The sequence below is a fragment of the Tyto alba genome, unplaced genomic scaffold (assembly GCF_018691265.1).
Source record: "Tyto alba isolate M040663 unplaced genomic scaffold, T.alba_DEE_v4.0 Super-Scaffold_1, whole genome shotgun sequence".
Lineage (NCBI taxonomy): Eukaryota > Metazoa > Chordata > Aves > Strigiformes > Tytonidae > Tyto > Tyto alba.
Window position 1 is genome coordinate 16,685,412 of NW_024881261.1, and position 27,432 is coordinate 16,712,843.

The following is a 27,432-nucleotide window of genomic DNA, read 5'->3' on the forward strand; positions in this document are numbered from 1 at the left end:
CCCCCGCGCAGCCCCCGCGCAGCGCCCCGCAAGCAGCGCACGGCCGGCCCGCAGCGCACCCGGGGTGACACGCGTGGCGGTGGAGGGTGGCTGTGGCGGGGCTCGCTGCCCGGGACCCCCAGCCCCCTCCGGCTGCCGGGGGCGGGGGACGTCCCTGCCCCCCCCCGGGATGGGCTCCCGGGCGGCTCGGCCAGCGTCGCACCAGCTTCGGGGGGGAGGGGGGGGAACGCTCCGTGCCGGCGGCCGTGAGGATGCTCCCGCGTGGGCCGTGCAGGGCGGGAGGCCCGGCTCCCGGTCGCACGTGGCGCGGCGGCTGCCCGCCCCCCCGGCCCACGTGTGCCGCCGCGCCGCTCCGCGCCGGCTCCCCGCTGCAGTCCCGGTGCGGCGGGCGGGCGCTGCGGTGCCGGCGCGGCGGTATGGCGGCGGCGGCGGCGGCGGCGGGCCCGGGGCGCGGCGGCGGCTGGGGCCGGAGCCGGGGCGCCGTGCTGCTGCTCTTCTTCTCGCTGTCGCCGCGGCCGCCGGCCGGGGCCGCCTGGCTGCTGGGGCTGCGGCCTGAGGACACGGCGCCGGGCCGGGTGTCCCTGGAGGGCGGCGCGGTGCAGGCGGCGGAGGGGAGCCGCTTCCTCCTGCGCCTCTACTTCCAGCCGCCGCCCGAGGGCAACGGCAGCCGCGGGCCGGCGGGGGAGCGGGAGCCGCGGCTGGTCTTCATCGAGGAGGCGGCTCCGGCGGCGGCGGGGGGCAAGGCGGCGCGGGGCCCGGCGGAGCGGTGCCGGGAGCGCAGCGCCTGGGCCTCGGACGTGGAGGTGGTGGGGCCGCTGCGCTCGGGCGGGGCGGCGGGCTCGGCGCTGGCCGAGGTGCGGGTGCGGGAGCCGCGCAAGGGCGAGGCGGCGGCGGCGCCGGGCGGGCGGCTCTTCTCGCTGTGCGCCTGGGACGGGCGGGCCTGGGCGCACCACGGCGCGGCGGGCGGCTTCCTGCTGAGGGTCCGGCCGGCAGCCCCGGCGCTGGGCGCCTGGCTGCTGCCGCTGCCCGAGGCGGGCTGGCTGCGGGCGCTGGGCGCCCTGCTGCTGCTGGGGCTGTCGGCGCTGTTCAGCGGGCTGCGCCTCTCGCTGCTCTCGCTGGACCCGCTGGAGCTCCGCGTCCTGCGCAACAGCGGCTCGGCCGCCGAGCGGGAGCAGGCGCGGCGGGTGCAGGCGGTGCGCGGCGGCGGCGGCACCTACCTGCTCTGCACCCTGCTGCTGGGGCAGGCGGGGGCCAACGCGGCGCTGGCCGGCTGGCTCTGCGCCTCGCTGCCCGGCGGCGGGGCGGCGGCGGCGGCCGGGGGGCCGCGGGGAGCGCCCTGGCTGCCGGTGCTGCTGTGCGCCGCCGCCGTCTTCCTGGGCGGCGAGGTGCTGCCCTACTCGGTCTGTTCGCGGCACGGGCTGGCCATCGCCTCCCGCACCCTGTGCCTCACCCGGCTGCTGATGCTGGCCGCCTTCCCCCTCTGCTACCCGCTCAGCCGGCTGCTGGACTGGGCGCTGCGGCAGGAGCTCAGCGTCTTCTCCACGCGGGAGCGGCTGCTGGAGACGCTGCGTGCCGCCGGCCCCCACGGTGACCTGGTGCGGGAGGAGCTGGCCATGGTGCAGGGTGCGCTGGAGCTGCGCACCAAGGTGGTGGAGGACGTGCTGACGCCGCTGGCCGACTGCTTCATGCTTCGTGCTGATGCCGTGCTGGACTTCGCCACCGTCTCCGAGATCCTCCGCTCCGGCTTCACCCGCATCCCCGTCTACGAGGGTGACCGGCGCGACAACATTGTTGACCTGCTCTTTGTCAAGGACCTGGCCTTCGTCGACCCTGATGACTGCACCCCCCTGCAGACTGTCACCCGCTTCTACCGCCGCCCGCTCCACTGCGTCTTCAACGACACACGCCTCGACACGCTGCTTGAGGAGTTCAAGAAGGGTGAGGCCGCTGGGCCGCCACCCCCCGGGCTCCCCCTGCACCCCTCTGCACCCCCAGTGATTCCCAGGTCAGCAGCCCCCATGGCCCACTCCGCACGGCCTCCTGGCAGGACCCGGCAGGTACCGGGGATGCTGGGGGGAGTTGGGCCCTGCATGTGCTGGTGTGGTGGTGACCCAGGTGTCACCGGGTGGATCGAGGTCCTGCAATGCTGGCCGTGCCTGTGATGTTATGGAGACGGTAAGAGCCTTCGGCCTCAGAGGTTGCTGGCTCAGCAGGTGAGCCAGTCCTGCAGGGCTGATGTGTCTGTGGGGGTCTGACAGTATGGGCATGGTGCCTGCCTCGCACCCCTGCCCAGGCAAGGCAACATTCGCCACTGCCTTCTGCACAGAGGATTCGTGGCAGGAGATTGCGTCTTGTTACTTAGCTCTCGCGTTTTCAGTTTAGCAGTGAGAAGCAGATCTAGAAAGTGTTTCTGTGCAAGTGATTGAAAGGAAGAAGAAAAGCCTAAACCCTTAGAATGAGCTGTACTTTTTTTGCAGCTGTGACAGTATTCATAACACAGAAGCTGCTAGCAGCCCCAGAGATGCTGAGAGCTGTATTTCATTAACCATACCTTGAGAATACACACAGCATGTGTTTTTCCCCCCCCACTGGGAATTGTGTTCTGCCGCGTGTTACTCGGTACGTCATGCCGTGGTGAGTGAGTCTTTAAGAAATGGCTGCAGCAGTGACATCCTGCGTTATGTAATGTGGGAGGACAGCCCTTGCTCCCGGGATGCCTGGGGGCTGATCTGCCGCAAGCAGAGCTGATCATGTGAGAAAGGCCAACTTGGTCCATCCCAGATACAGAGAAAGCTTCTCCATGAGTCATTGCCGTGCTGGTTTTTGGAGCTGGGAGGAGGGGAGGATAGGATGTTTCTTGTGTGCCAGAAAAGTGATCATCAGATACATGCAGGTCAGCATCTTCTCTGGAGATGCACAACTGTGTCCCCACCGCCTCCCAGGATCACAGGGAGAGGAGCCCTCTGTGGCACACAACACCTGCCCTCTCTGCCCCTCAGCACCACTGGAGACTGCCAGCGATGCTAATCAGCAAATTCTTGGGTTTTATACAGAGATTGCTCTCTGGCTTCAACCTTGATGAGCTGCAGTAGTTCCCTCCCCCCTGCCTTCTAACATAATCACTTGTCTCTCCTCCTCCTAATTCCTGATGTGCTTCGCAGTTCCTTCTTATCTGTGGCTTCCCACATGATACTACATTACTGAAGGTCACTTGAGGTCTCTGCTACCTCTCCCTTATCTAGAGAGTTTGGTGTTACCAAAGATGTCAGATGACCTTGTCACAGTCCCCCCTTGGTCAGCCTCCTCTGCACTTTATCAGATTTACTTTGATGTAAAACTTTGATTAAACTCCTTCCACCTCCAGGTACGCCCTACAGCCTTGTACCCTATGGATCAATAGACCTATAGAAATGGACTTGTGGTTGTTTAGCTCGCTGCACTTTGCTTGCCATCTTCTCTGCCCTGCTTAAACAGAGATGTTTTCTGTGTGTCTCTCCCTGAGCTGACAGGTGCATTAACAAGCCTTGCTACCTGCACGACACTTTTACATGCTAGTCTTCGTCTCAAATGAAGATTATCCATCCTCTTTCAGCTCTGCTCCATAAAACTCTTGGCGTTTCGCTTCAGGCTCTTCCTTACAACTGTTTGCCTTCGTGGCCTTCTGGGGCATTTTGCTACAGCCCCTATGTAGAGCTCTCACTAAAACTTACTTGTGTTCCCACCTCATTTCTTCTGTTTTCTAAATTACATGGCTGAAAAGCCCCACTTTTGGTCTTAGTATCTAACTCAGCATGGTATTTAGCAATTCCAGCTCTTCCCCCAAATGTTTTTCATCCCGAGGTTTTGCTGGTCTCTTCTGATTCATCTTTCCCCTATCTGTAGGCATTAGGACACCCCCAGCACCCTGTATTTGTAGATAGCCACCCCCCAGCCCAGCCCAGCTCAGCCCTGAACCCCTCCTAAACTTTTTTCCCAGTTCCAAATACAGGTTCCTGTGCCGGCTCCTGCAATGTGACAAGTGTTCGCTCCCAGCTGCCTTCAGTCCCATCCACTGCCATTTCAGCTCCATTCACTTGACTATTTAATTTCTAAAATAAAGATTTCCCATTTGTAATTAAGAATCTTAATCACTGTCTCCTTTTCTGTGTCCGTTTGAATTATGGTGAAGTATCTTGTTTGATCCAGTGCTTTCCATGGCCAGGTCTTCTGTGACACGTCCACTAATTAGAGAGTAGGCTGATTGCTTGTTGGTTCAGCAAGTGCTTAATGAAGGCATTCATCGCTTCGCACATCCAAAGTGCCTGCAGGACAGCAGATGCTCCTGCTCATAAGGCCTAGTCTCTTTCTAGGAAGCTAAAGTCTTGGGTAAGGATGGGCACTGATAACCACCTCCAGGTCCTTAGGTCCCTGACAAATCTCTAGAGAAACCTTGCCAGTTTTTCTCCTGTGGTGAACCCAAACAGTTCTTTATCCTTTATTTCTTTTTGTTATTACAGTGTTTAGACAAAATACTCATCACATTTTATATCTTTCTTTCCTGGATAGCCGTGTATACTAATGATTAATGTTCTGCCACATCTACTATATCCATAATGTCATTTTTTTTGCATAATGTAGAAGTAACACACTTTCACTGCCAGAGCTCCTTGCCACAGTACACAAACATTTGTTCTTTCTTACTGAAAATGTCAAGGGATGATTAAATACAACACTTTGGGACTCTTGCTCACACCTCTGGCAGCACATTCCCTTTTCTGTCTTTCTTCCTACTCATCAATATCACACTGTATTAACCTTGTTTACCTGATGCATTTCTTCTATCTCATGCTATCCTAGCTATGAAGCTGATTAGCTTTTTTTCCTCTCTGATCTTTTATATCAGGGTTTGAAGGGAAATTTTCCATCATTGGTTTCTAGGTATGCTCACACCTAGCCTTGTTTGAGCTCAGTTCCACTAAGATGCACTGATGTTTACTTTGAGTTTAATCCACAAGTGAGTTTCAGATCTGCTCTCCCCCAGCAGGATCTTGTGTAGGTGGGATTACCCTCCATGGACCTGGGGAGGGGCACTTCTGTAGCATCAACTTGCCAAAACATTTAAATTGTATTAAAATAGTAACATACTCTTCAGTAGCACTTAGGGAGCAACTGGCCCAGTGTCGTTACAGCATGCAAGAGCAACTGTGAGCTCCTGGTTGATAAAACCTGGCCCCTGCGCCATCACAGCAGCACTGGTCAAACCCTTCACATCTGCTCCTTCACAAGCCTGCTGATGCTGGCATCATTTGCTATCCCTTTTGGCACTAATTCCTGGATAAAGATGGTTAAATTGGGGGTACTAATGGGAACCTGGAAAAACCCAGAGAAGGCTGAAAACAGCAGCAGGGGGTGGAGGGGGCTGCAAGAGGATAACTTGGACTTCAACCCATGGCCCAAAAGGGGAGGGCAGCTGCAAAAACTGTGTTGAAAAACAATATTACAGCAGCATGAGACAGGTTCAGCTGAAGGAAGGAAATACTTATGCTAGAAGATGGTTTTGATTTTATCTTCTCATCAAAGCTCAGCGGAATTAACTCAGAAATATTGAGGCCTGGACAGACAATTTGCCGTCTTTTCAGGCAAGCTAGACAGGGTCATTATAAAAGGCATGCATAGTTGTGCAGCATTTATCTAGAAGTGCTAAGTGGAGGACACTACACAACACATCCCCTTTTCTCTAGAAATAAGAAAATATGTACCAGTACAGTAACTTTGCCACCTGCAGCCTGAAAGAAGATGAAACTACTGAAGGAGTGAAAAAATTGGAGACAGTTTTTTGGTGATGTGTATTGATACATCTCAGAGTACCTGGCTTTATTCTAGGCTCCCAGGAGAAAATACCTAATACACCAGAGAAATAACTGCACCATATTTAGCAAGCTAGAGCAATGTAGAGGGACAGATGAGGTCCCAGTAGGATAAACTTCACCTTGGGAATACAGAGCTAGGAGGAAAGGTTTATGCATTCATTCAGTGTGAAATGCTGTGGGTGATGCAGTCTGTTTCTCCCCCATCCCTAGAAGATAAAGCAATGCATGTTGCAGCTTCAGTCCTGTGATATAACTCTTCATGGGGAATTCTTCCATGAGGTCCATCTCCTTCTCTGTAGTGCCTTTGGGAAGCCATAGTCTTATCCCGTTCCTCAAGTAATTTATGGATGTTGTTGACTAATTTTCTGGGGGAATCTATATACAGCAGTTGCACCTTTAAGCAAGTAATTTTCCTCCGTCAGAGGAACAGTAGAAATTTTCTCTTATGTTCATTTTTCCTGCAGCAGGGCAGAGACTGAGGTGCAACTCAAATTAGCCTTTTGTGGTTTGGCATCTTTTAAGAGTTACCAAAAGAAAATTCTCCAAAAACAAACTTCCTGGCTTAAGAGGGAAAACAGCCTGTCCTGCGGAGGACAGCTCTGGCCTAAGGTCTGTCTCTGCTTTTCAAAATACTCCACAGCCTCTATTAGACTTCTACAAATTGAATGTAGGTGGAGAAGGTGCTTACACTTGCCAGGAACTGGTGACAGTACCATTTCAGCTGCTTTCCTTACTGTCCTGAGTCTTCAGTCACTGCGAGCACAAAACATGGCTTGAAATTTAAATCAGCCTTCAAGAGATTTCTGAAAGTGTGATAGCCAGTATCTTGGGCGCCTTGATGGGCTGAAGCAATGAGCAGCTCCCCGGGCAGTTTTATGGATTAAGGAGACAGTTGTTACCCAGGAACTACCCCCTACTTGTATCCTGAAGGGCGATTGACAGTCTGAGGGTGGGTGAGGTGCTGATACACAAAAGTTATCACCAGTTTCGGTGACTCATGTTGCAACTCTGCCTAAAACATTACTTTGCTTTCTCCCCAGAGCTGGCTAAATCTTAGTGTGTGAACCCTGGGCTGCTTTACCCCATTCCAGCAAGCCCAGAAGCAGGCCTGTTCCAGGGGGATGTTTGGCAGAGCGAGAGGGAAGCCGTGTCCCTGGGAGAGAGGGCACCCAGCCAGCCATTGCCCTCTTGGGAGCTGTCAAATGCACCTTCAGACTGAGCTGTGGGAAAGATTAAAGTGGTTTGTGCTACAGACACCAGTGAGAATGGTTTTGCACTGGCTCTTCAGAAGATTTTTAGCTTCAGAAAGCCTCGGCACCCATGTAGGCTTCCTTAGGCTCTAAGTAATGTGCAGGGGGACCCACCATTTGTGGGCAGGCAGGGTCACACCCAGGAGGAGGTCAGAATCCTGTTGTTCAGCAGATGGAAGATGAGACTCCGTGTACCCTCTAATCTCCCCCTTACCCTCCTGATCGTTTTGTCAACGGTAATACATCACCTATTCCAAATACTCCATCTTTTCCCCAGTTTTCCTTAGGTTTAGGAAAAGCGTCAAATCAGAGTATGAGAAAGGCTTTTGTATTCTGCTAGTGACAGATGTAAACAGATGAAGTTCTCATCTCTGAGGAGGGTCTAGATTAGATTAGGATTTACAGTTTTCCCTTCACATAGTTCTGATTCCCCATAGAGCTGAGTGCCTCTGCAGCCTTCCTGGTTATTTTCCCCCTGTTTAGGTGTAGATGTGCATTGCCTCTCTGTGCAACTCCTCAGGCACGTGGTTTCACCCTTGGTGCCGAGTTGTGGTAACACGAGAGCACACTCATACACATGTGTCCAGTTCAGGAAGTTCAGAGCAGGGTCCCCACTTACTTCAGATGCAGGTCTGCAAGGGGGCATGGAGATGCTGTCAGCCTCTGGCCCAGAGAAGAGCTCTGATGAAAAGCATACAGAAAATGGATTTCTGTTACATCATGGTTTTTTCACAGATCAATCTTATTTACCAATTACTCTTTTTTCCTTTCATTTTGCAGCTGTAAATGGTTCATGGCTTGTGTCTGTACCTTTGATCTCCTAGTAACAGCTTTAGATCTTACCATAAAATTCATGAAAATAAATTTCATGCTCAGAATGCTCATCCCGTGGAACAAGAGACAAGGCTAAAACATCTTTAACATTCCTCTGGCAGGGCACCTACATTAAAAAAATTATAAGGAAGTAGTCTGGGCTATATTTGCAGCCAACAGCACTTTCTTTCCCACAAGTAAAGGCATTTCCATGTGTTCAGACCCTGTTCTCCCATCGGGGAGGATGCTTTGAGGTGGATCTATGAGCCCAAGGTCATTTAGGTACCTATGAGAAACAAGGTTCCTAAAAATGGGCATGAAAGCTTCAGATATCTGTTCAAATGCTTGCTCCATCCGGAAGCTTTCAGCTGTTTATATTAGCTCTGTAATTTAGCATTTTGAGGCATTAACTTTCCACTGAAGCTGTTGTTTGAAAAGAGCAGATTTCATGTAGCTCATAAAGAATTTAGTACAGTTGTATCCCATGCTGAGCAGACACTTAATCACCTATAGACTTCCTGTGCGAGAGGAGTCCTGCAGAGGCCAGTGGAGCTATTTGCACAAGTAAAGTTAATTGCCCATTTGTTCTAGCATTTGCCAAAACAAGGCTTTGATTCTCAAGTGTTTCACTGTGCTTTTCTGCATCAGTGATAGCCCTGTAAAATTCACATGTGACAGCTTGCTAGTGGGGAAGCAGCTCGCGCTTTTAATTCATTTCATTTGAGCTATCAAGCAACAGTTACAATAGCATGGGTTTTGGAGACAGTTTTACAGATCTTAAAGCTGGTTTAAATCAAGTTTGGGGTTTAGGTGATTTATCTCTCTCTATTGTACTCCCACTGAGGCAGACCTACAGGGTAACAGCTGAAGAAGAGATTGCAACCCCTCTGATGTCCCCGGGTCTGCCCCATGCCACCCTCCCTTGGACATTGCTTCCACCTCATAAAATAGACCAGCTTCTGCCCTCATACCTGCTCCAAAAGCCACTTCTTTTCCTCTGTGTGAGTATAGCAGCTCCTAGGGCTTTGGCAGGGGGAGACAGCTGAGCTTAGCAGCATCCCCAAGCCATGACCATACAAACAGGGCACGTGCAAACCCCCACCACCCCTGCTGCCAAATGTATAGGGTCTGTTAAAAAAGTGATGGGAGGAGATCCAGGACATTGCTGGGTTGGGCAGCAGAGCTTTGCAAATGATCTCATGTCCCTCAGGTGGGAAATCAGGGCAGGTCAGCCTTTTCCCAGTGAGGGCCAGCTGGGAGCAGCAGTCACCTGTACCCAGCTCTGTGAGGGGTGGGAGCAGGTTTTGGGATGTTTTGAGATCAGCTCACTCAATGTAGGCCAGGAGCAACCGAATGAATTGCAACAGTTTTCCATCTCTGGGTACCTGCTCCATCGCTAATGCGGGTGTTAGCCTGGAAGCCTAAACCTGGGGGTTTATAGCATGGCTACAAGTGTTTATTTTCTGTGAAAATAAAGAACTCTTGAGCACTCTAACAGCCCTCCTGGCTCTTCCCCCAGCACAATGAAATTGTGGGTCTCCTCCCAGACCAACAGTGCTGGGTTATTTCTAAATAATCTCATTTGCCGCTGCATGAACATAGAGCTGGAATCACATTTCTCAGAGGCTGCTCTAGAGTAAATTACAGTGTCAATGTAGGTGTTTGGCCAAAAAAAGAATTGCCTCCATTACTCTCTGACTGCCTTTAAGTAGCGCCTAAGCTTTTTGTAAGGGCTCAGTGGTTTTGGGTTGCATGTAAATGTCATTAACAACAAGCTTTCAGCCAAAAGAAATAACTTCTCCCCTCTCCTCTCTCACCCGAGGACTTGTAGAAGAGCAGATGGCCCCAGTGTTTGGGAGCGAGGTTTGGCAAAGGAGACATTTTCAAAAGTTGGACTTTGCTAAGATGAAATGTAGCTGTTGCTGCTGTCTTGTGGCCAACTCCACTGCTTTTTTCAAGTCTCAAGTCATGTTGCTTTATTACCCACTGAACAGACTAGATGCACAAACCCATGTACAAAAAGAAGTGAAATAGCCCGGTCCAAAGAACATGCTGAATTTTCAATGCCCTGAGGTTATTGATTTGGTTTTTTAAAGTGCGTCTCAGTGCTACTTGCTGCGATGTTATGCTCTTGTTTCTAATTCTGTAGGCGTGGGAGGCAGTGAGCTGCTCTCTGAAATCCTGCAATAAAAGCTTGGTATGAGGAGGAGGGAATTTATACTGTGGAAAATGCCCAAGCTTTGCTGTGAAAAATGTATAGTGCTGATCTTCATCTGAGAAATATCATTTGCTCATCTCAGATCCAGAGCGGGGTTATATGAAGGTCGCATGGTCCCCAACATGATGTGTTTGGTGGGACTGCTGGGCTCCTCTGGATGCACTCATCCCCGTCCCTCCACAGGGATGAGCCAGAAGGCACCAGTGGGCGAGGAGGGAGCTGTGCAGAAAGCAGGAGCCCACCCCTGTTGTATCTTTATACATAAACACTGTTCACATCCCCTCACCCAGAGCATCAGGCAAGTTTGTTGGGGAGGCGCTAGGAGAGAAGCAGATGCAGAGGCAACTGCATAGCAGACAGAGCTTGCCCTGCTTTTGGATGACCATTGCTGTTCAAGGACTTCAGCTCCAGGCTGGTAGGGAAAATGAGGTGTTTGCAGGTTTCTGGAGGTCCCTGCAGTGCCCACAATACAGATGGGTTTGTGCAGGCATTGCAACAGGAGACACCAGGGATGCAGAGCAATGGAGGGGAAGTTGTTGGCTGTGGGGCCAATGAAGGACATTTTGAACATTTTAAGTAAAACTAGAGGTTCAGGACCTCTTTGCACTGCTGAGCAGCTTCAGATCCACAGGACGTTAAGGGGGCATTAAGAAAATGAGTGCTGTTCATTGACAAGTCCAAGAATACTTTGGAGCTGGAAACCCAGAAGTTGTTTGTGGCTTGGAAGTTGGGTTCTGGTCAAGCTGCTGGTCAGGAACATAAATCAGAGCAGACAGTAAAGAAGGGGAGAAGTTGAAGAAGTCAAAACAGCTTACAGAGAGCTGGACATGTGAAAACAAATAGTGATGTTTCAAGTATGCCAAAAGCAAGGAGCTTGAGAATGTGTCAGCAGAGCTGCCAGCTTACTGGGGCGAGTAAAGAAGTTGAAACTGATTGAGACACTGTGACTTCCAAGCAGGAGTCACCATCATCGCAGCTGAAGGTCCTGGTACCAGCCTGCTTGTTTAAGGTAATGGAGAGGAGGTGCTGTCAGGAGCAGGGTTTGGAGAAGATGTTCAGGTGCAAGCTGATGGCTTGAAAAGTGTTCAGCCTCTGCGTCCAGATGGTTCACCCAGGAATTCTGCAGGAGCTGGGCTGAAAGCTGCGAACAAACATGCACAATTCTGCATTAAAACCAGCTGCTGTTCTGAGGAGCTAGGGGCTTTGCCTGCATTTCAAGAAAAGCTTTAGGATTAGTCCAGACAGTGATGAATAGAAAGATGTAGGGGAGCTGTTCCTGGCAATTTGATAGGAAAGATAATTAACAGCAGAATGAGAAAACACCAGGAGTATGAGGGAAACCAGTAGAGCCCAAGGACACACTCACATTTCTGTCTTGGAAGATGCTGTCTCACTGTTCTGTTAGAGTTATCTCATGCCAATGAAGCCGAAGGTAGGCAAGAAGCATCTGGTATAATGTACACTTTGGTCCTGCACAGGAGACTGTCAGAGAGCTTAACAGAGTGACTTCACAGCAGATTGCCTGGGTAAAGAAAGCAAGCGGCCCCCAAAAAAGAGCCAGGCAGAGTCCTGTGACACCTGGAAATCAGCCTGAGGTGTAGCAGCTCTATTAGGCTGGGCAATGTGTCCAGCCCTTCTCCTTGGGTTAGCGTGGTTGGGGTGGTTCTGGATGACAGCGGCTGCTTCTGATGTTTGGCTGTGACCTGTGCCTCCCACCGAGCCCTGCCCGCCTGCCAGCCCACCGTGCTGGGGACCCCTCTTGCCAGGGGTGGGGGTCTCACTGCTGCCGTGCTCTCCCCCCTGCAGGAAAGTCCCACCTGGCCATCGTGCAGCGTGTGAACAATGAAGGAGAAGGAGACCCGTTCTACGAGGTGATGGGCATTGTCACCCTGGAGGATGTCATTGAGGAGATCATCAAGTCCGAGATCCTGGATGAGACGGATCTGTACAGTTAGTGTCCCAGAGCAGCTACTGCGGTTGCAGGAGCCAGGGTGGGAGCCCGCACAGACAGACAGACATGTGGGTAGGAAACAGGCCAGAGCAAATCATGGTCCTTCCCCAGAGCAATTCAAAGTTGTAGTGGGAAAAACAAGAATGATGGAGAGATGCTGGTCAGATGTCAGGGAATCTTGAATGCTCAAGATAAGAGAAGTACCAGCATCAGCAGCCAGTGGTTGGGCAGGGCCTGACCCGGGGACACATGTATTGGGCACGAAGTGCCCATGGGTGGTTCCCAAGCTCCTTTCCAACTCTGGGTGATGTATCTAGCTGGGGCAAACCAGGACTTCTTCCTGAGAAAGAAGCATGTTTCACCACCCCACTCCCTCCCCAGGGAGCTGCTCCCAAGGCTGTGATGCATGGCACGTTTTGTGCACCTTGCTACTCCAGCTAGTGCTCCACATCAGCCCTGCCACAGGGTACAGCAAGACATGCCTCTCTCTGTACGTGTGCATGTGTTATAGGGCCCTGCAGCTGCAGTGGCTTTGTGGCTGCTGCCGGCAGGCAACCGCTCTGCTCTCTGCCCTGCAGCGGACAATCGGAAGAAGGAACGGGTACCCCAACGGGGACGCAAGCCCCAGGACTTCTCCATCTTCAGGCTCTCGGACAGTGAGATGAAGGTGAAGATCTCCCCGCAGCTGCTCCTGGCTACGCATCGGTTCATGGCAACAGGTACCCTTGCCCTTGTGCAAGCCCTGCATCTCCCTGCAGCAGTGCCAGCCCTGCAAGGCACCCCTGGGCATCCTGCTGCTCCACCATCACGGCTCTGTGTTTGGCTCCCCTCTGTAGCAGGGTGCTGGGGCTGAGGCCATGCAGCTCAGAGGATGAGGGGTTCCCGGCAGCCCTGTCCCCACTGAGTGAGCATGTGTTGCCTCCCCTGTAGAAGTGGAGCCTTTCAAGTCATCGTATCTCTCCGAGAAGATCCTGCTGAGGCTCCTGAAACACCCCAATGTCATCCAGGAGCTCAAGTACGACCGAAAGAACAAGAAGGCAGCAGAGCATTACCTCTACCAGCGCAACAGGCCTGTTGACTACTTTGTCCTCATCCTGCAGGTGCTTGGAGCAGCAGCAAGGAGAGGGTGGCAGGGGGTGGCCCATCTCTCCTTGCTGCCTTGCGCTGGGCTACTTCTGCCAGTAGAGATGCCTGTCTTCTCGTACGGGGCAGCGGGGCTCCCTGCAGCCGTGGGTGGGTTGGTGGCCAGGACTGCGGGGTGTCTGTCTGAGCGGGTTTTCTTTTTTCCTTCTCTTTCCAGGGGAAAGTGGAGGTGGAAGTTGGCAAGGAAGGTCTGCGGTTTGAGAATGGGGCATTCACCTACTATGGCGTCCCTGCCATCATGGCTGTTGTCTCCTCGGGTAAGGGCTCTGCGGGCTTCCTCCAGACCGGCCTTCACTTCTGCAGCCTCCATGGGGCTAAGCTGGCTGGTGGCCAGGAGAAGGGACTGGCCACGGGGTGCGATGGCCCTGCTGTGGGGCACGGGGCAGGAGGGAGCCCTTCCTCTGCAGTCCCTACACCTCCAACTGTTGTTTCAGATAATGACATGCGGAAAGTGGGAAGCCTGGCTGGATCCTCCTTCCTACGTAAGTATTTTGGGACAGGCTGGTGTTCTAAAACCTCTCTTCTGTGGAACTGGCTGGTTGGAGGAGGGAGGGGTTTGCATCCTACGCAGGGCAGCTCAGACTCTGCACTGAGGTCTCCCCCTTTAAAAAACTTGGTGGAGAAACAACATGCTGAGGGGCTGATGGAGCAGAGTCCCTGCAGAAAGACGTTGAGGTCTGTTTGAGGTTTCAGCCATGCGCTGGATCACTGCAGGTAGATCCTGGTGTGGCTAGTGCTGCAAGGGGCACTGCCCATGGGTGACAGCGTGCCCACGTGGATGGGAGCAGTAAACCCTGTGACTTCTGGCATGGTGCATCTAGGTCTCAGCATAACACCTCTGGACCCATTTGCGTTCCCAAGGCTCGGAGCCTGAGCTAAACAGGGGTCCCACGCCATGGGTGTGGGGGCTGCTTGAGAATTGCAGAGGTGGGTCAATTTACCTATGAGCCGTTCTCACCTGGGAGTGGGGGAAATCAGCTGAGTTAAAAGCAGATTCCTCAATCCTGGTAAATTCCCTGCCTGCAGAGCTGATGGGTTAAGGAACAGATCCCCTGCCTGCAGGAGTTAAGAGGGAGCTCTGATCAGGGGAGACTGTGAGACCCCTCCTTCTTTGCTGATTACCCCTACAAACCTTTAGTGCCTGGTGGCTTGGGAGCAGGCAGGGGTGCTGCTCACCCCTGGTTTGACACACACCTCATCCCAGACCCCAGATGTTGCAGTGCTGATGGTAAGCCAAGGATGTTCTGGGTGCCTAATCAAAACAAGAACCTGCTAAGTTCAGCCTTTAGGGAGATGTAGGGAGGCGTGTCATGGAGAGAGGAGGAAGAGTCCCTTGGGGTGACTGTCACTCCCATGCATTCCAGTCTTTGTGCAGCTCTAGGGTTCACCTATTTCTTGCTGCCTGCTTTGCTTCCAATCGAAAGCCTGGCTCGTGGACTGCTGGATTAACCCTGTAGTGCACATTCCTGCTCCTCTGTGCATCCACAGCACACTTGGTTTGGACAGAGGGAATAAATAAAGCGTCTGTTTTCCCCCAGGACATTGCTGCATGACCTGATGGCCCTGTGCCCTCAGTGAGCCCCACTGGGGCTCAGGCAGTGGGTGCTGCCTGCAGGCCATGGGACAGGCAGGGAATGAGCCACTGTGGGAGCTGCATCGGTGCGGCCACACGTGCCCACAGAGCCGCCTGGCAGGACGCTGCCACTCAGGGATCTGTTGCTCCCCATGCTCGCACATGATGCTGTGTCACAAGGTGTTTTCTGCCATCCAGCCACCCCTGCCTGCCACGGGACATGTGCGGTGCTGCATCCCAGGCCAGCAAGGAGGCAGGGCAGGAGGCAGGGGTTGCAGGGCATCTCCCTTGTTGGGCTGGTGTCCTTCCTCCTTAAAGCAAAGCCCAGCAGAAATGAGCATGAGTAGCCTGTCACAGCAGAGAATTCAGACATTAACCCCATAGCATTTAAAAATTTGTTATTAATTAACTGTTGTTATGCAACTTTTTTATTGCCAAGTGATCTTTGGCTTTGTTGGCCAGGTCAGGGGTGCAGTGGCTGAGACCCATGGTGGGTTGGGCAGTGGGAGCAGGGAACAAGCACTAGTGGTGATCAACCCATCCTTTACTCCTGGCTGGATAAGGTTGTTCTGGGCAGTACTTCCTATTAGTACCTTTGCTTGGACTTGTATTTGCAGAAGGTTTCGATCCAGAGGAACACATGGAACAGGAGTTACTGGGGGAGGAGCAGGGAGATCAGGAGTGGGCTGCAGGGCAAATTTACTGGGGGTTTTACTTTCAAAGCAATTTAAAAACATTAATCACATAGGCAGCAGACAGTTCCTAGAGCGTTGCAGCCACACTGCAGGCACATTGGCTGGCGGGAGGGCAGCGTGCCCCGTGCAGGAGGGCTGGCAGCTTTGAGAAGCATGGCCATGGCTGGAGGAGGGGGCTGGCAGCCAGCGGGCTCTGATCTCCCACTGCTTTCAAGGTGGGCGCTGCCAGCAGTGTGAGCAAAAATGAGGCATCAGGAGGTGTTAAGGAGTGCATCAGTCATGCCGTGTGCTGGTCTCTCCCTGCTTCCCCATGGAGCCCTGCACCCCTGTGGCAGGGCCCAGGGATGCTGTGGAGAGCAGCAGAGCAGCTCCCCGCAGGCAGCGGGTCACAGGGAGTGGGAGCACCTGCCCTTGAGATTGTCAGTGCTGCTGTAACCCATGGCAATGAAATGTGGAAAGTGAATTTCAAGTGATTCACCCTCTGTGTGGCAAAGGGTCAGGCAGCCCCAGATGCAGGTTCTTGTGGTTCCTGTATGGGGCAGCTCCCTGTGGGTGGCTCTTCTTGACATCACCCCAAAACTGTTGAGAACCAGGGCCTTGCAGGGAGCTTCAGCCAGCCAGGCTTGAATGCCTTTGCTTGCATCATGCTGAGGGGCTCCTGCCAGCCCCCGCCTGCAGCTGTGGGGCTGTGTGGAGGCAGAGGCTGTTGCAGAGCACATTCTCTCTTTGCCACCTGCCTGCACACACAGAAGCATCCCAGATGCCAAGCACAGTGACTTGGGTTAACGTCCACTCATCTCCTAGGCGGCACAAGCTGACCACAAAGTCCCCTCTCCTGACAGCGGCTGGCGAAGGTCTGGAACAGGGTGCCAGCACTCAGCTGATGGGAAGATGTTTTCTGCCCACTTTGTGGCTCTAGGGAGATGTGTGGTTGTGCAGACAGGCCTGGCAGGAGCTGATCCCCCCAAACCTCTCCTCCTTTTACCTCATCCAGAGCAGCCTGTTGATTTAGAGCATCCAGGTCTGTGTCCCTGCCAGTGTCCCCGTCCCTGGAGCTGGCAAGCACCTCCCCACAGCAGAAGCAGGAGGGTGTAAGGGGTAGGAAGGGGTGCTGGAGACAATGATGGGAGCCCAGACCATGGCTGCTGGCACATGATTCTTTTTCTCATTCTTCCTCTTGGTTTGTCCCCCACCTTCACCTCCATCCCTCACCTTCCCCTGTCGCCTCCTTCCTTCCCCCTCCCTCTCTCTGCAGTGCCTGTCTCAGTGTCCCGTACCTTCGCTTTCAGCAGAGGAGATTCCCTGGCTGGCTCTCCAGGTAACGGGGCATGGCTTTAGGCAGGGACCTCCGCATGTGCCAGGCTCTTTCCAGCTCCCTGTGCACAGCGCACCGAGCCCCCTCCACCCCACATGCTTGGCAGCACCAGGAGAGAAGCACCCACAGCACCCTGCCCTGGGCAGCCCCTTGCTGGTTGGAGCATGGGTGACAGATGGGGGACAGCAGCCCTGTGTCTGCCCTAGCCTCCCCAGTACGATGCAAACCCTGGGAAGAACGGGATGCGTGCAAGGGCGAGCCATGGATGGCTCAGGCTTTCTTTGGTGTGCAGTTTTGTAATTCCCTGCACTTGGTGCTTGGGTTTTCTTGCTACTTCCTCCTGACCATGGCTACCTGCATCCCTGCATGCACACTGCTCTGCTTTGCTTGCTTTCTGGCAATCCAGGTAATGGAAGGGCGTTTTAGCAGCAGAGCAAAGTCAGCAAGATGGTGACGTCACCCATGCAAGGAACAAGCTGCCTTTGCTCCCTAGTAAATCACTGACCAGACAAAATCCATCATGCCACATGTCAGAGGCCATCAGTCAACATGAATGATGGGCCAGCTTGCTGTGGCAGCCTCTGCTCCTGTTCTGTCAAAGTCGGGGTGGACAGTAGCGTGCCCTGGAGACAGGTTAGGTAAACCCTGTGGGCTGCCAGCTGCAACCAGGAGAATTTGTGCCAAATGCCATGCAGAAGGCCTGCGTTAGCAGGAGAGCTGTCAGCCAGTCGGTGTGACAGGCAGGTGGCAGGCAGCAGCTGTAACCACTGCTGCGGGTGCCAGGTTGGATGACTGCCTGCCCTGTCCCTTTGGTTTGCGTGGGGCTGGCATGGCGCAGAGCCTCTGCCACCAGTGGGCACGGAGAAAGACCCTCCCCACTGCAGGTCCCCGTAGGGCCCCTGCCAGTGCCGGTGGGTGTGGGGTACAGCCGCCGGAGGTGACTGGTCCACCTGGGCCGTGCGCTGGCACCAGGGACCCCAGCGGCGCCACGCGTGAGAGCGAGCGTTTGCGTCTCTGCCGTTTCCTCCCGCAGTGAACAGGTCACCATCACGGTGCAGCGGGCTGAACCGCTCCGAGTCCCCCAGCCGGGAGCACAACGACTACGGGGACAGCACCACGCAGCTCCACAGCAGCAGCAACAACATCTACACACCCGACTACTCCGTGCACATCCTCTGCGACGTGCAGTTTGTCAAGGTACCACTGGGCTGGCAGGGACTGTCCCACCCCAGCCACCCCCTGCCCTTCTCTATCTCGGGAGCCTGGTTGGTGCTCAGTGGGTGCTGGGGAGTCCCCCACTGCTGCTGTCTGGGGGTTTGGTGCCACCAGGTTCCTGGGAGGTCCCAGTGGGGTTTGTTGCCCACTGAGGTGGTCCCATATGTCTGTGTGTCAGGTCACCCGGCAGCAGTACCACAATGCGCTGGTGGCCAGCCACATGGACAGCTCGCCCCAGTCCCCTGACATGGAGGCCTTCGACAGGGATTCAACTAAGGCCTCGACTGCACGGGGAACCCCACAGACGCCCAAGGAGGACCCCAGCACCCTCCTGAACGAAAGGAACAGCGTCATGTGTGAGTCACCCAGCAGCATCCTTTCCCTGACACAGGCCAACGCTGTGTGTCCCCTGGGGCGGGGGGCCATGCTGGGACCCACTGGTGTGACAGGCACGTGACTGCTGAGACGCAGTTGCACATGGACTGGGGCACGTGGGTTTTTGCACGCACACACTTGCGGACGCTGATCTGCACGTGCACACAGGTGCAAGTGTGCAGGCACACAATTCCTCATTACCATGCACTCATGTCCCCCGGGAGTCCCTGGCACTGGGACCTGCTGTTGTGGCTGGCGTCCTGCCCCAGGGCACAGCACCTCCCCACCCTGCCACCACACCAGCCCCCTGTCCCTGCAGGTAACTGCTCTGAGGGGCTGCACAGTCCCAGCGAGTCGGTGCTCCTGCGCACGGAGGGCATCCCCTTCATCCAGGAGGAGCTGGCTGACGAGGAGAACAGCAAGCGGCAGAGTGAGTCTGGACAGGACACACACACACACAACCCTGGGAGCAGTGAGGGCTACAGCACCCCAGGGTGCTGCAGCCACTGTGGGCTTTTGCAGACAGTGAGTGCTGTGGCATCATCCTGGAGGCAGAGACCCCGGACAGAGAGGCCGGGACCACCTCATCACCAAGCAGCTCTGAGGAGATGCTGGGCAGGAGGCTGCTGAGATCCCTCAGTGAGTGACTAACCCAGGAGAGAGCTCTTCCCCAGCACCCCACTGCTTGGGTCAACTGCTCCCTAGCCCCATCCTAGGGACACCCTGCTTGGGGCACGGAGCGCAGGAGCAGTTCTGTTCCCCAGCAGCCGGCAGAACTGCACCTAGGGCTAGCTTGGGCAGAGCCACCTGCCTGGTCCTGGCTCAACTCTATGCACCCCTTCCATCTTGAGCACCCCATGCCCCCAGCACCCCAGGCCTAGCCACTTTTGCTGCTGCAGGTGGGCGCAAACAGCAGCCAGCACCGGAGGATGAAAAGGCGCCAGAGGAGAGCTCCAATCTCGCCCCGTTAATCACCTGAGCAGCAGTGTGACCAGAGCACAGTGCTGGAGGCCCACGCAGACTGGAGGTAGGAGCCTGCCTCCTGGTGTAATATTCCTTTCCCAGAAAATGGGAGATTGCTCAATTTTAATAGCATAAAATCAAATCTCAAGCAGGAAAGCCAAATGATGTGGCTTGGAGCCCATGTAGGCACGCATGTCACTGGGGGCTAGAGCAGGATCAAGGGGTGTAGCAGCAGACTCCAACCATCCTTGTGGCAGGAATAGATGTCAGAGGCAGAGCGAGACCCCTACTCATGTTTTCACAGCTAGAAATGTGTGTCTGCACGAATATCCCTGAGCCTGGCTAGGAAAGATGCTTCAGGCTTGAGGAGCCGCAGGCCAGGGAAGGCAAGCCCTGCCCCCCTGCACCAGGCTGTGCTTGTGTCTTGCAGATCTGCAGCATGGGGGTCTCCTGCCACGAGGCTCATGTTCAACAGCAGCAGGTCTGCACTCGCTCGCTGCCCGCCCGCCCGCTCGTGCCGCCCCTCCCTGCAGGACTTGTGCAGGGCCCCATCCCCAGGCGAGAAAGGATGTGTCTCCGGCGGGGCTGAGCCACCCAGGCAGCCTGGACCAGCTAGATGGAGTCTGAGGGCCCTTACCCAGTTGCTCCCTGGTAGCATCTGGTCTCAAGGAAGAGGTGGAAAAAGGAAAGGTGAAGGGTCTGGCACAGTGTCCCTGCGGGCAGAGCAGGGAGGGGCGGCCCAACCCAGAACTGCCCTTAGCATCATTTACCATCCCCATCCCAGCGAGGCCCAGAGCCCCTTGGTGCTGGGTGCTGCACAGATGTGGTCTCCACCGTGAGGAGAATGTGCTGTTTGGGGGGTGCCACATGCAGCTCAGGGCCCCAGCACACGTTTGTGCCGTGCCTAGCGACATGCACACTCGCAGCACCTTACGCCTGCTGACCATCGACACAGCCCGGCACTCCCGAACCCCTGCTAGGCACAGGGCAGGGGGCCCAGCTCAACGCCGAGCGCAGTCCCCCTCCCTGTGCAGGGGGGCTGCTTCACGCTGCATTGAACCATCCTCTTCTCCAGACACGGCTGCCTGTGCGAGCGAGGCTCATGCTGAGCCTTTGGGTTGGTACAGACCAGTCAGTAGTTTTTGTAGAGGCTGAATGCAATGGGGATATTAACATTAAAAGTGTTTTTTCCCTGAGTGGTGCGCTGCCTGTGTCAATGGGTGTAGGGAAAGTTGCACTGACCTCTCCCAGCAGGTTAGGCTGCTGTCATACCTGCGGTTAGAGGCGGCCAGAGAAACAGGACTCTGCAGTGCTGAAGGGAGCAGGTAGAAGACCAGGTCAGCAAGTGCTTCCCAGTTTCTCCCCGTGAACCTGGGTTCTCTGTCACTCTTGCTGCCAGTAGAGCACTCAGCAGTGCGGACGAGGACTGGGGAAGAACAGGAGTTAATATCGTGCCAGTGCAAACGCAATAGTGGGACCCACATGCTGGAGTACAGCTGGACAGGTAACGACAGAAATGTCATAGTCCACCAATACTGATAAAACTTCAGCTGGAATAACTGCATCGCTGTCTGGGCACTGCCCTTCTAAGGAAACACAAAGCAATTGAAAGGAGGCCAGAGGAAAGCAAGGGCTAGAAAACAACCTACGGCAAAGGCTGAAGGAAACAGAGTCGCTTAATCTTAACTGGTGAAGGATGTGAAGGGGAGAGAGGAAGTTTTCAAATACATAAAAAGCTGTTGCAAAGAGGAAAGGAATAATCTGTTCTCTGTTGCTATGGTAAATGGGATCATGGGTAATGAGCTTACACTGCAGAAAGGGAGAAATTTAGGTCACTCAGAAAAAAAACAAGGCTGGTGAGGCTAGCAAAGCACTGGTACAGATCACATGTCGGATGGGCCAGGCTCCACCCCTCGAGGTCTTTACAGACAGAAGTGTACACAGATGTTCGAAATAACAAAAGCACAGTTGGTTCCTTCAACTCCATCTCCTGAGATCACCCCTAGAAGTCATCCTTTAACCACCACCCCATCATCCCAGCTGTGGATGGACACCAAGGGGAGAAAAAGCTCCCCACCTGCACAGAGGAAAGGCTGCCTCTGGCTCACTCTCATATGTGACATGAACATTAACCTGTAAAGGACAAATGAGGTCTCACGCACTCTCTTGGCAAACTCAGCAAGGGAACAAGGCACCATTTTTGCCTTTACTGTCTAAGCTGCAGCACAAGCAAAATCCATCTGAGCAACAGTGACCATCACTAACTGACTCAGAGAAGGGCTGTTCCCCTTTCTTCAAGATCTTGATAGGAGGATGCTCTGTCAAGGTGGTATATCAGCTCACAAATAGATCTGCAAACAGTGACTGCAGAGCAGAAGCAGATGGTCCCAGCTCTTTTTCAGTGCCAGAAACACAGGCTGTTGCTGGCAGGCCCTGCTGAAGCCAGGGGGAGAAGGTGGCGGTTCACCAGAGGCCTGCTGAGAAGGAAGAACAAGAAAGACCTGGTTTTTGACACACTGGTGGCAGGCCAGGAGCTCTGGGCCAGGGAGAGAAGGCCAGATGGCTGGGTAACACACAACCATCCAAAAAGCAAGCACACAGAGATGGACAGGACAAGCTGGACAGCACAGGGCAGGAGGGCAGAAAGAGGAACACAGGACGGACATGGGAGGAACTGGTCAGCTTCATGTAGTCACAGGGAATCTCTGAACTATACTCTCCCAGTAGGACTGGGCCCCATTACTTGCAACCATGATCATCAGAGATGCAACACACCATGAGAGAGAAAGGGAAAGTCTTGAAACAAAGTAAGACCCAGTGGACAAACCGGGATGCTGAGGCTTTAACCTCAGCCTGGGAAGAGGTTATCGCAGCCTGAAGGCATGACATCACATGAGGCAGGGATAGTGTTGAGATGGAGGTTTAATTTTCTGTCAGCAACACAAAGAAGCAATTATCACAATTACAAATGTTTGCTCGCGTAAGGCTCAGTACTCAGGGCAGGGAGGCAAGCCAGCAACAGCTTCACCCCTCCCCAAAATACTGCTGAGTGACATTAGTTCACAAGCCATACAAGATCCCAACTGATTGGGCTGTTAACCCACAGCACATTGCACTGACACCGGACTTCGCCGAGATCAAACTGATCAGTTACATGGAGTTGATTTGGATGTGCTAAAGATGCAGCTCTAAGTGTCTGCAGACCAGGCTGCTGTCGGTCAAACAAGAGCCGAGGTGGCTCATGCTGTCCCCACCCTCCTGGGGGCACTGGCTTACCATAGTGCAAGGGGTACTTCAAAAAGGTCAAAAGACGATTATCCCTGATTGAGCTACCACTCCCATCTTTATTCAACCCCAAGAGGTGTGGGACAAGGCAAGCCATGAGCAGGAAAAGACAGGGACTACACACTACAGCTTTGGTGACTTCATGTGAAGTTTGGTTGTTCATGTGCTTCATTGGATTTTTGTGACGGCTTCATGGATGGACTTGGCCACGTAGTCCAGGTTCTTAGTAGTCAGGCCACACATGTTGATGCGCCCACTTGCCATCAGGTAGATGTGTTTTTCCTTGATCATGTATTCCACCTGCTTAGCTAGGGAAACAATTGGACATCAGGTCAGAGCAGTGACCCCACAACCCAGAAAAGCCCAAAGAGACAGTTGGGGCTGCTCGAATCTTTCACAAGCAGCAGAAAACTTTGAGCACTGGCCACTAAAATTCTGTTTGATGCTTCATCCCTGCTTAGCCACAGAGGCAGCGATGCCAGGACTGCAGTGAGGTCCTTGAGAAATTCCTGCCTAGACAGCTTCAGCCCAGCTCACCCCCAGCAAAACAGTCCTCACCTAATCCTCCCTTCACCAGGCCACTTGGTACTTACGGTTCAACCCTGTGAAGCTAAACATGCCGATCTGCTCTGTGATGTGGTTCCAGGTGCCCGGGGTCCCAAGGGACTCCAGCCGAGACCGGAGCTCTGACCGCATCAGCAAGACCCGATCTGCCATTGTCTTCACATTGTCCTTCCTGCAGCAGGCAGGAAGCAGAGCGTGAGGGACAGGCACCCTGCTGGCTTGGAGCCATCTGGCCAAGCCTGGCACTCCGGGAGACAGATTCCCCTCCTTTCCCTCTCCCACCAGCCTTGGCAACACGTACCACTCGGCAAAGAGCTGCGGGGAAGAAAGTGTAGTTGCCACAATGCGTGCTCCCTGGGAGGGAGGGTTGGACCAAGTGGTGCGCACAATCTTCTCCATCTGGGAAAGCACACGCTGCACGTTGTCTGCATCCTTCCCCACCACAGTCAGGTTCCCCACACGTTCATCTGTAGACAAGCCAAGAGATATGAGCCATTGGTCCTACACGTTAGGGCAAAGCAGAGCTCTCCCTGCCTCCCAGCATGCCAGCCCCATCTGTCTGGGTATGATGCTACTGGGCCAGCTTACTGCCAGACACTCACTGTAGAGCCCAAAGTTCTTGGAAAACGACTGTGCACAGAAGAGCTCAAAGCCCTCGGCGACAAAGTATCGCACAGCCCAGGCATCCTTGTCCAGGCTGCCAGAGGCAAAACCTTGGTACGCCGAGTCGAAGAACGGAAACAGGAACCGGCGCTGCAAGGAGGAACAGTGTTAGAGTGAAGTCCCTTCCCCATAACCTTCACTTTACCCCCCGCTGTCCCCGTAGGCAGAAAAAAACAACCATTGAGCTTCCAGGTGAAAACAAAGGAAACGTAGTCCAACACTACCAGACTGGGATATTTTCTTTCTACTGGGGTAAAAGAATAGGAAGACTAAAGTGGTCAATAAAAGGTCAAATGCAGGAGAAAACTGTATTTGAGGACACAGGCACAAGAGATATACCATCTTACATCCTGCTATCCAGCACCTGTGAAAAGCAGGTGCCTGTGTGTAATCTTTCCAGCACGAGAAACCTCACTGCAACCCATGCCAGAGAGTTTGAAAGCAAGAACCTGGAGGCATGTGCAGAACCAGGATGCTTCTATCCTCTGAGCAGACAACCAGCATCCTGTCAGCCTCTGCCTTCAACACCTGCACTGCAGGACCCTTCCAGCTCCTGCCACATCTCATGCCATTCCCTACAGCCCATTTTGGATGCAAGTGCTCCAGCTGGCTCAAGAGCTATCTGTCCCCTTAGCACTGCTTTAGCCCGAGCAGCAGCTCCATACCTTCATAACAGCAGCAATCTGCTTCCACTGGTCAGGAGTAGGGTCTGTGCCTGTTGGGTTGTGTGCACAGGCATGGAGAATGAAAATGGAGAACTCTGGGGCTTTCTGAGGAGAGAGCAGGTCTTGGTCACACACACGGAGGAGACTGGGCACCCACAGCAGAGGGAGAGGCCCTGAGCTGCTCTGGGCATCAGCAGTCTCTTTTGCAGTGACCCACCTCCAGGCACAGCATGCAAGAGCCCAGCCAGGTGCTGACAGCACAGCATGAAGCTCAGCCATCCCATGCCAGTTTTACTCACCTCCATGTCACCCAGCAGCCCCTGGAGATCCAAACCCCTCTTGGCAGCATCCCAGTAGTGGTAGGTTCTAATATCTTTAAAGCCAGCATCCATAAACACAGAGTTGTGGTTCTCTGAGGAAAGAAAGCACTTTTCAGAAAAGCAGGCCCCACCACCAGCAAGCCACCTTCTCCAGTATCTCCCTAAACATCACCAAAATACGCAATGGAGACATTGCTGCTCCCTTTACCCACAAGGGGAAGGCCCCACTCTCACAGCCCAGGCCCCTGCCATTCCTCCCTCACCCGCTGACCCCCAGGACTCCCGGCAAGAAGGTGGCAGCACTGACGACAGCACTCACCCCAGGACGGAGCGGAGACGTAGACTGGGGTCGCCGTGTTGTTGTTTCCATTGTACCACCGCCTCAGAAACTCTGCACCGATACGCAAAGCGCCCGTCCCGCCCAAGGACTGAACGCTTCCGACCTGCAACAGAGAGAGCTGCCAGCAGGGTCCACCCAGGTCAGCTAAGCTATTGCTGCACAGAGAACAGTGGCGCTTGCAAGAGCAAGACAGGATCCCAGATGCACTGCCTGGGGTCACTCCAGCCAGGGCACCATCCCTTTCCAGTGGTCTTCAACCTCCTTCAGTGCTTGGGCCTATCCTGAGGCCTTCTACAGTTATAAATAGACTCCAGTTATTCCTGTTACTTTTTGGCACAGAGCAGGTTTCCAGCTAGTAGCTTATTTCAGGAAAAGCGGTCTGTGATCTGCCTTCAGTTTCCTGTGGGGCAACCATTAAACGATGAAGGAAAAAAAGTTCCAGTCACAGCCCGCATTCGGTCTTTCCTAAAACCACAACTACTTGCGCAACCAGCTTCAAGTACATGGGTTCATCAGGTAACCTACAACCAGTAAAGACCGTGTCAGAGAAATCCCAGTACTCTGCACGTTTGTGCTCTTCTGCTCGGTCTGCTGCAGAGATGCTCAGGGATCCCAGCAGCTCTCTGAGCAAGGAGCGGTCTTGCTCCCTGTCCACCACCTACCCGGTTCTCCTTGATGGCGGGGCTGTCGTCACCCAGGGCGATGCGGGAGGCGTTGGCCCGGAACTCGGGCAGGCCCAGGATGGGCAGGTACTCGTGGTTCAGGCTGTCGTTGTTCGCGATCATCTGCTCCACCTTCTTCACCACCGGCAGGACCCATGGCTGCCCCTCGTCCGTACGGTAGGCTGGGAGGAGCGGGAGAGCTGTCCTTTCCACACCCGGCGGGGACGCCGGGCCTGCCCGGGGCACCGACACCCGAGGCGGGCAGGCGGGGCCGCCCCCCGCGACCTTGACGCTCGCCGGTGACCCGCCGTCCGCCCCACCACCACCCAGCCTCGCCGCGGCCCGGCGACCTTTCGGGCCCGGGTGCCGCTGTCGCCGCACAGCCGCTCCGGCGGGCGTCGGGGCCGCCGCACGGGCCCGGGGCGGCCTGTCCCCGCGGAAAGGGGCCCCGACGGGCCGGGGGAGGCCGCGGACTCACCTCCCACGCCGAGATTGACCTTCCGCGCGTCCCCGTCCTCCCGGAAGTCCGCCGTGAGCTTGAAGACGGCGACAGGCGGGGCGCGGGGCACGGCGGTGAAGATGGAGGCGGCCATGGCGGCGCGACCCCCTCCCCGCCCCCCGTTCCGGTCTGGTCCGTTACAGGCGGCGCGCGGCGCCTGGAGGAGACGCTCACCTTCACCGGTGGGGCGGGGCCGCCTCACGCCGCCACCAATCAGCGGGCAGCCGGCGGCCCCGCCCCCCGCCGCCAGCCCACCCCGGGGCGGAGCGCGGGCAGCCAATCGCGGCGGGGACACCGGCCGGCGGCGGGTGACGCGGTGACCTGTGGGCGGCCGGCGCCTCCTCGCCCCCCGGGCCCTCCCCGCCCCGCCCCGGTCCTCTGCGCGCGGGTTGGGCGGGCGGCGCGCGACGTGGCCGCCCCGGGGCGCAGAGCCCGCGGGCGGGGGGTGGCTCCCGCGTGTGGCCGCGGCCGGAGGGTGCCGGCAGCCCCGGGGCCGCTGAGCCATCGCGGGGGCTGCGGGGGTGCAGGGTCCGGTGGCGGCGAGTCCCGGGGCCGCGGTGACGGGGCGGTCCCGAGGTGCAATGCCCGTGGTACGGGGTGCTGCTGGGGATGCCGCCCGGGGCTGCGCTGCTCTGCGGCAGCGCTCGGGGCTGCAGTGCTGGGGGTGGGGGGGGGGGGGGACGGAAAGCAGGGCACGGTCCCCGGGGGTGCAGCGTGGGTGGGGGTGCAGATCAGCCCTGGAGCGCAGCGCTGGGGTGCACGACAGCCCCGGGAGGGCCGCGCCTGGGGGTGCAGGAAGGTGCCAGGAGGGCCATGCCCCGGCGTGATGGGTGCCTGAGGGGCGGGGTGGTCCCAGGGGTGCGGGACGGAGAACGGCTGTGAGGTCGGTGGGCGTTTCCACTCTCTGGCGGTCCACGGGGATCTTCCAGTGCATCTGCCACGGGTGTTTAAGGCGCTCTCCCCATTCCCAGCCACCCGTGAGGCGCTGTGGGGTGCCCCCCGACACCCTCCCGGCCTCGGGGACACCCTGCCACCTCGGGGTGTCTCACCTCCCAAGAAAGAACCTCTGGCCGG

At 55.5% G+C, this 27,432-nt stretch overlaps 2 protein-coding genes across 2 annotated transcripts; one reads left to right on the forward strand and one right to left on the reverse strand.

Moving 5' to 3' along the window:
- Window positions 1-169: 169 nt before the first annotated feature.
- CNNM1 (cyclin and CBS domain divalent metal cation transport mediator 1) lies at window positions 170-20,556 on the forward strand. Its single transcript, XM_032994415.2, is given in 14 exon segments — window positions 170-382; window positions 384-1,938; window positions 11,937-12,080; window positions 12,660-12,800; window positions 13,012-13,181; window positions 13,382-13,481; window positions 13,659-13,706; window positions 16,748-16,810; window positions 17,841-18,004; window positions 18,201-18,378; window positions 18,717-18,827; window positions 18,920-19,036; window positions 19,297-19,424; window positions 19,791-20,556. Coding segments are annotated over 13 exon segments (3,084 nt in total). The 3' UTR covers window positions 19,377-19,424; window positions 19,791-20,556.
- Window positions 20,557-22,264: 1,708 nt separating this feature from the next.
- GOT1 (glutamic-oxaloacetic transaminase 1) lies at window positions 22,265-26,579 on the reverse strand. The gene is made up of 9 exons (XM_042791375.1): window positions 26,338-26,579; window positions 25,860-26,041; window positions 25,177-25,300; window positions 24,837-24,949; window positions 24,538-24,642; window positions 23,812-23,962; window positions 23,511-23,676; window positions 23,239-23,381; window positions 22,265-22,953 (listed from the first exon to the last, which is right to left on the reverse strand). Exons 1-9 carry the CDS (start codon window positions 26,450-26,452, stop codon window positions 22,814-22,816), a joined length of 1,239 nt encoding a protein of 412 aa, XP_042647309.1. The 5' UTR covers window positions 26,453-26,579; the 3' UTR covers window positions 22,265-22,813.
- Between the last annotated feature and the right edge of the window lie 853 nt (window positions 26,580-27,432).

Excerpts from the sequence above, each read along its gene's own strand:
- GOT1 (XM_042791375.1), bottom strand. The coding sequence starts at position 26,452 with ATGGCCGCCTCCATCTTCACCGCCGTGCCCCGCGCCCCGCCTGTCGCC. Across the intron at positions 23,963-24,537 it reads AGATTGCTGCTGTTATGAAG|CGCCGGTTCCTGTTTCCGTT; the intron begins GTATGGAGCTGC and ends TCCTCCTTGCAG. Across the intron at positions 23,382-23,510 it reads CCGCAGCTCTTTGCCGAGTG|GAAGGACAATGTGAAGACAA; the intron begins GTACGTGTTGCC and ends TGCCTGCTGCAG.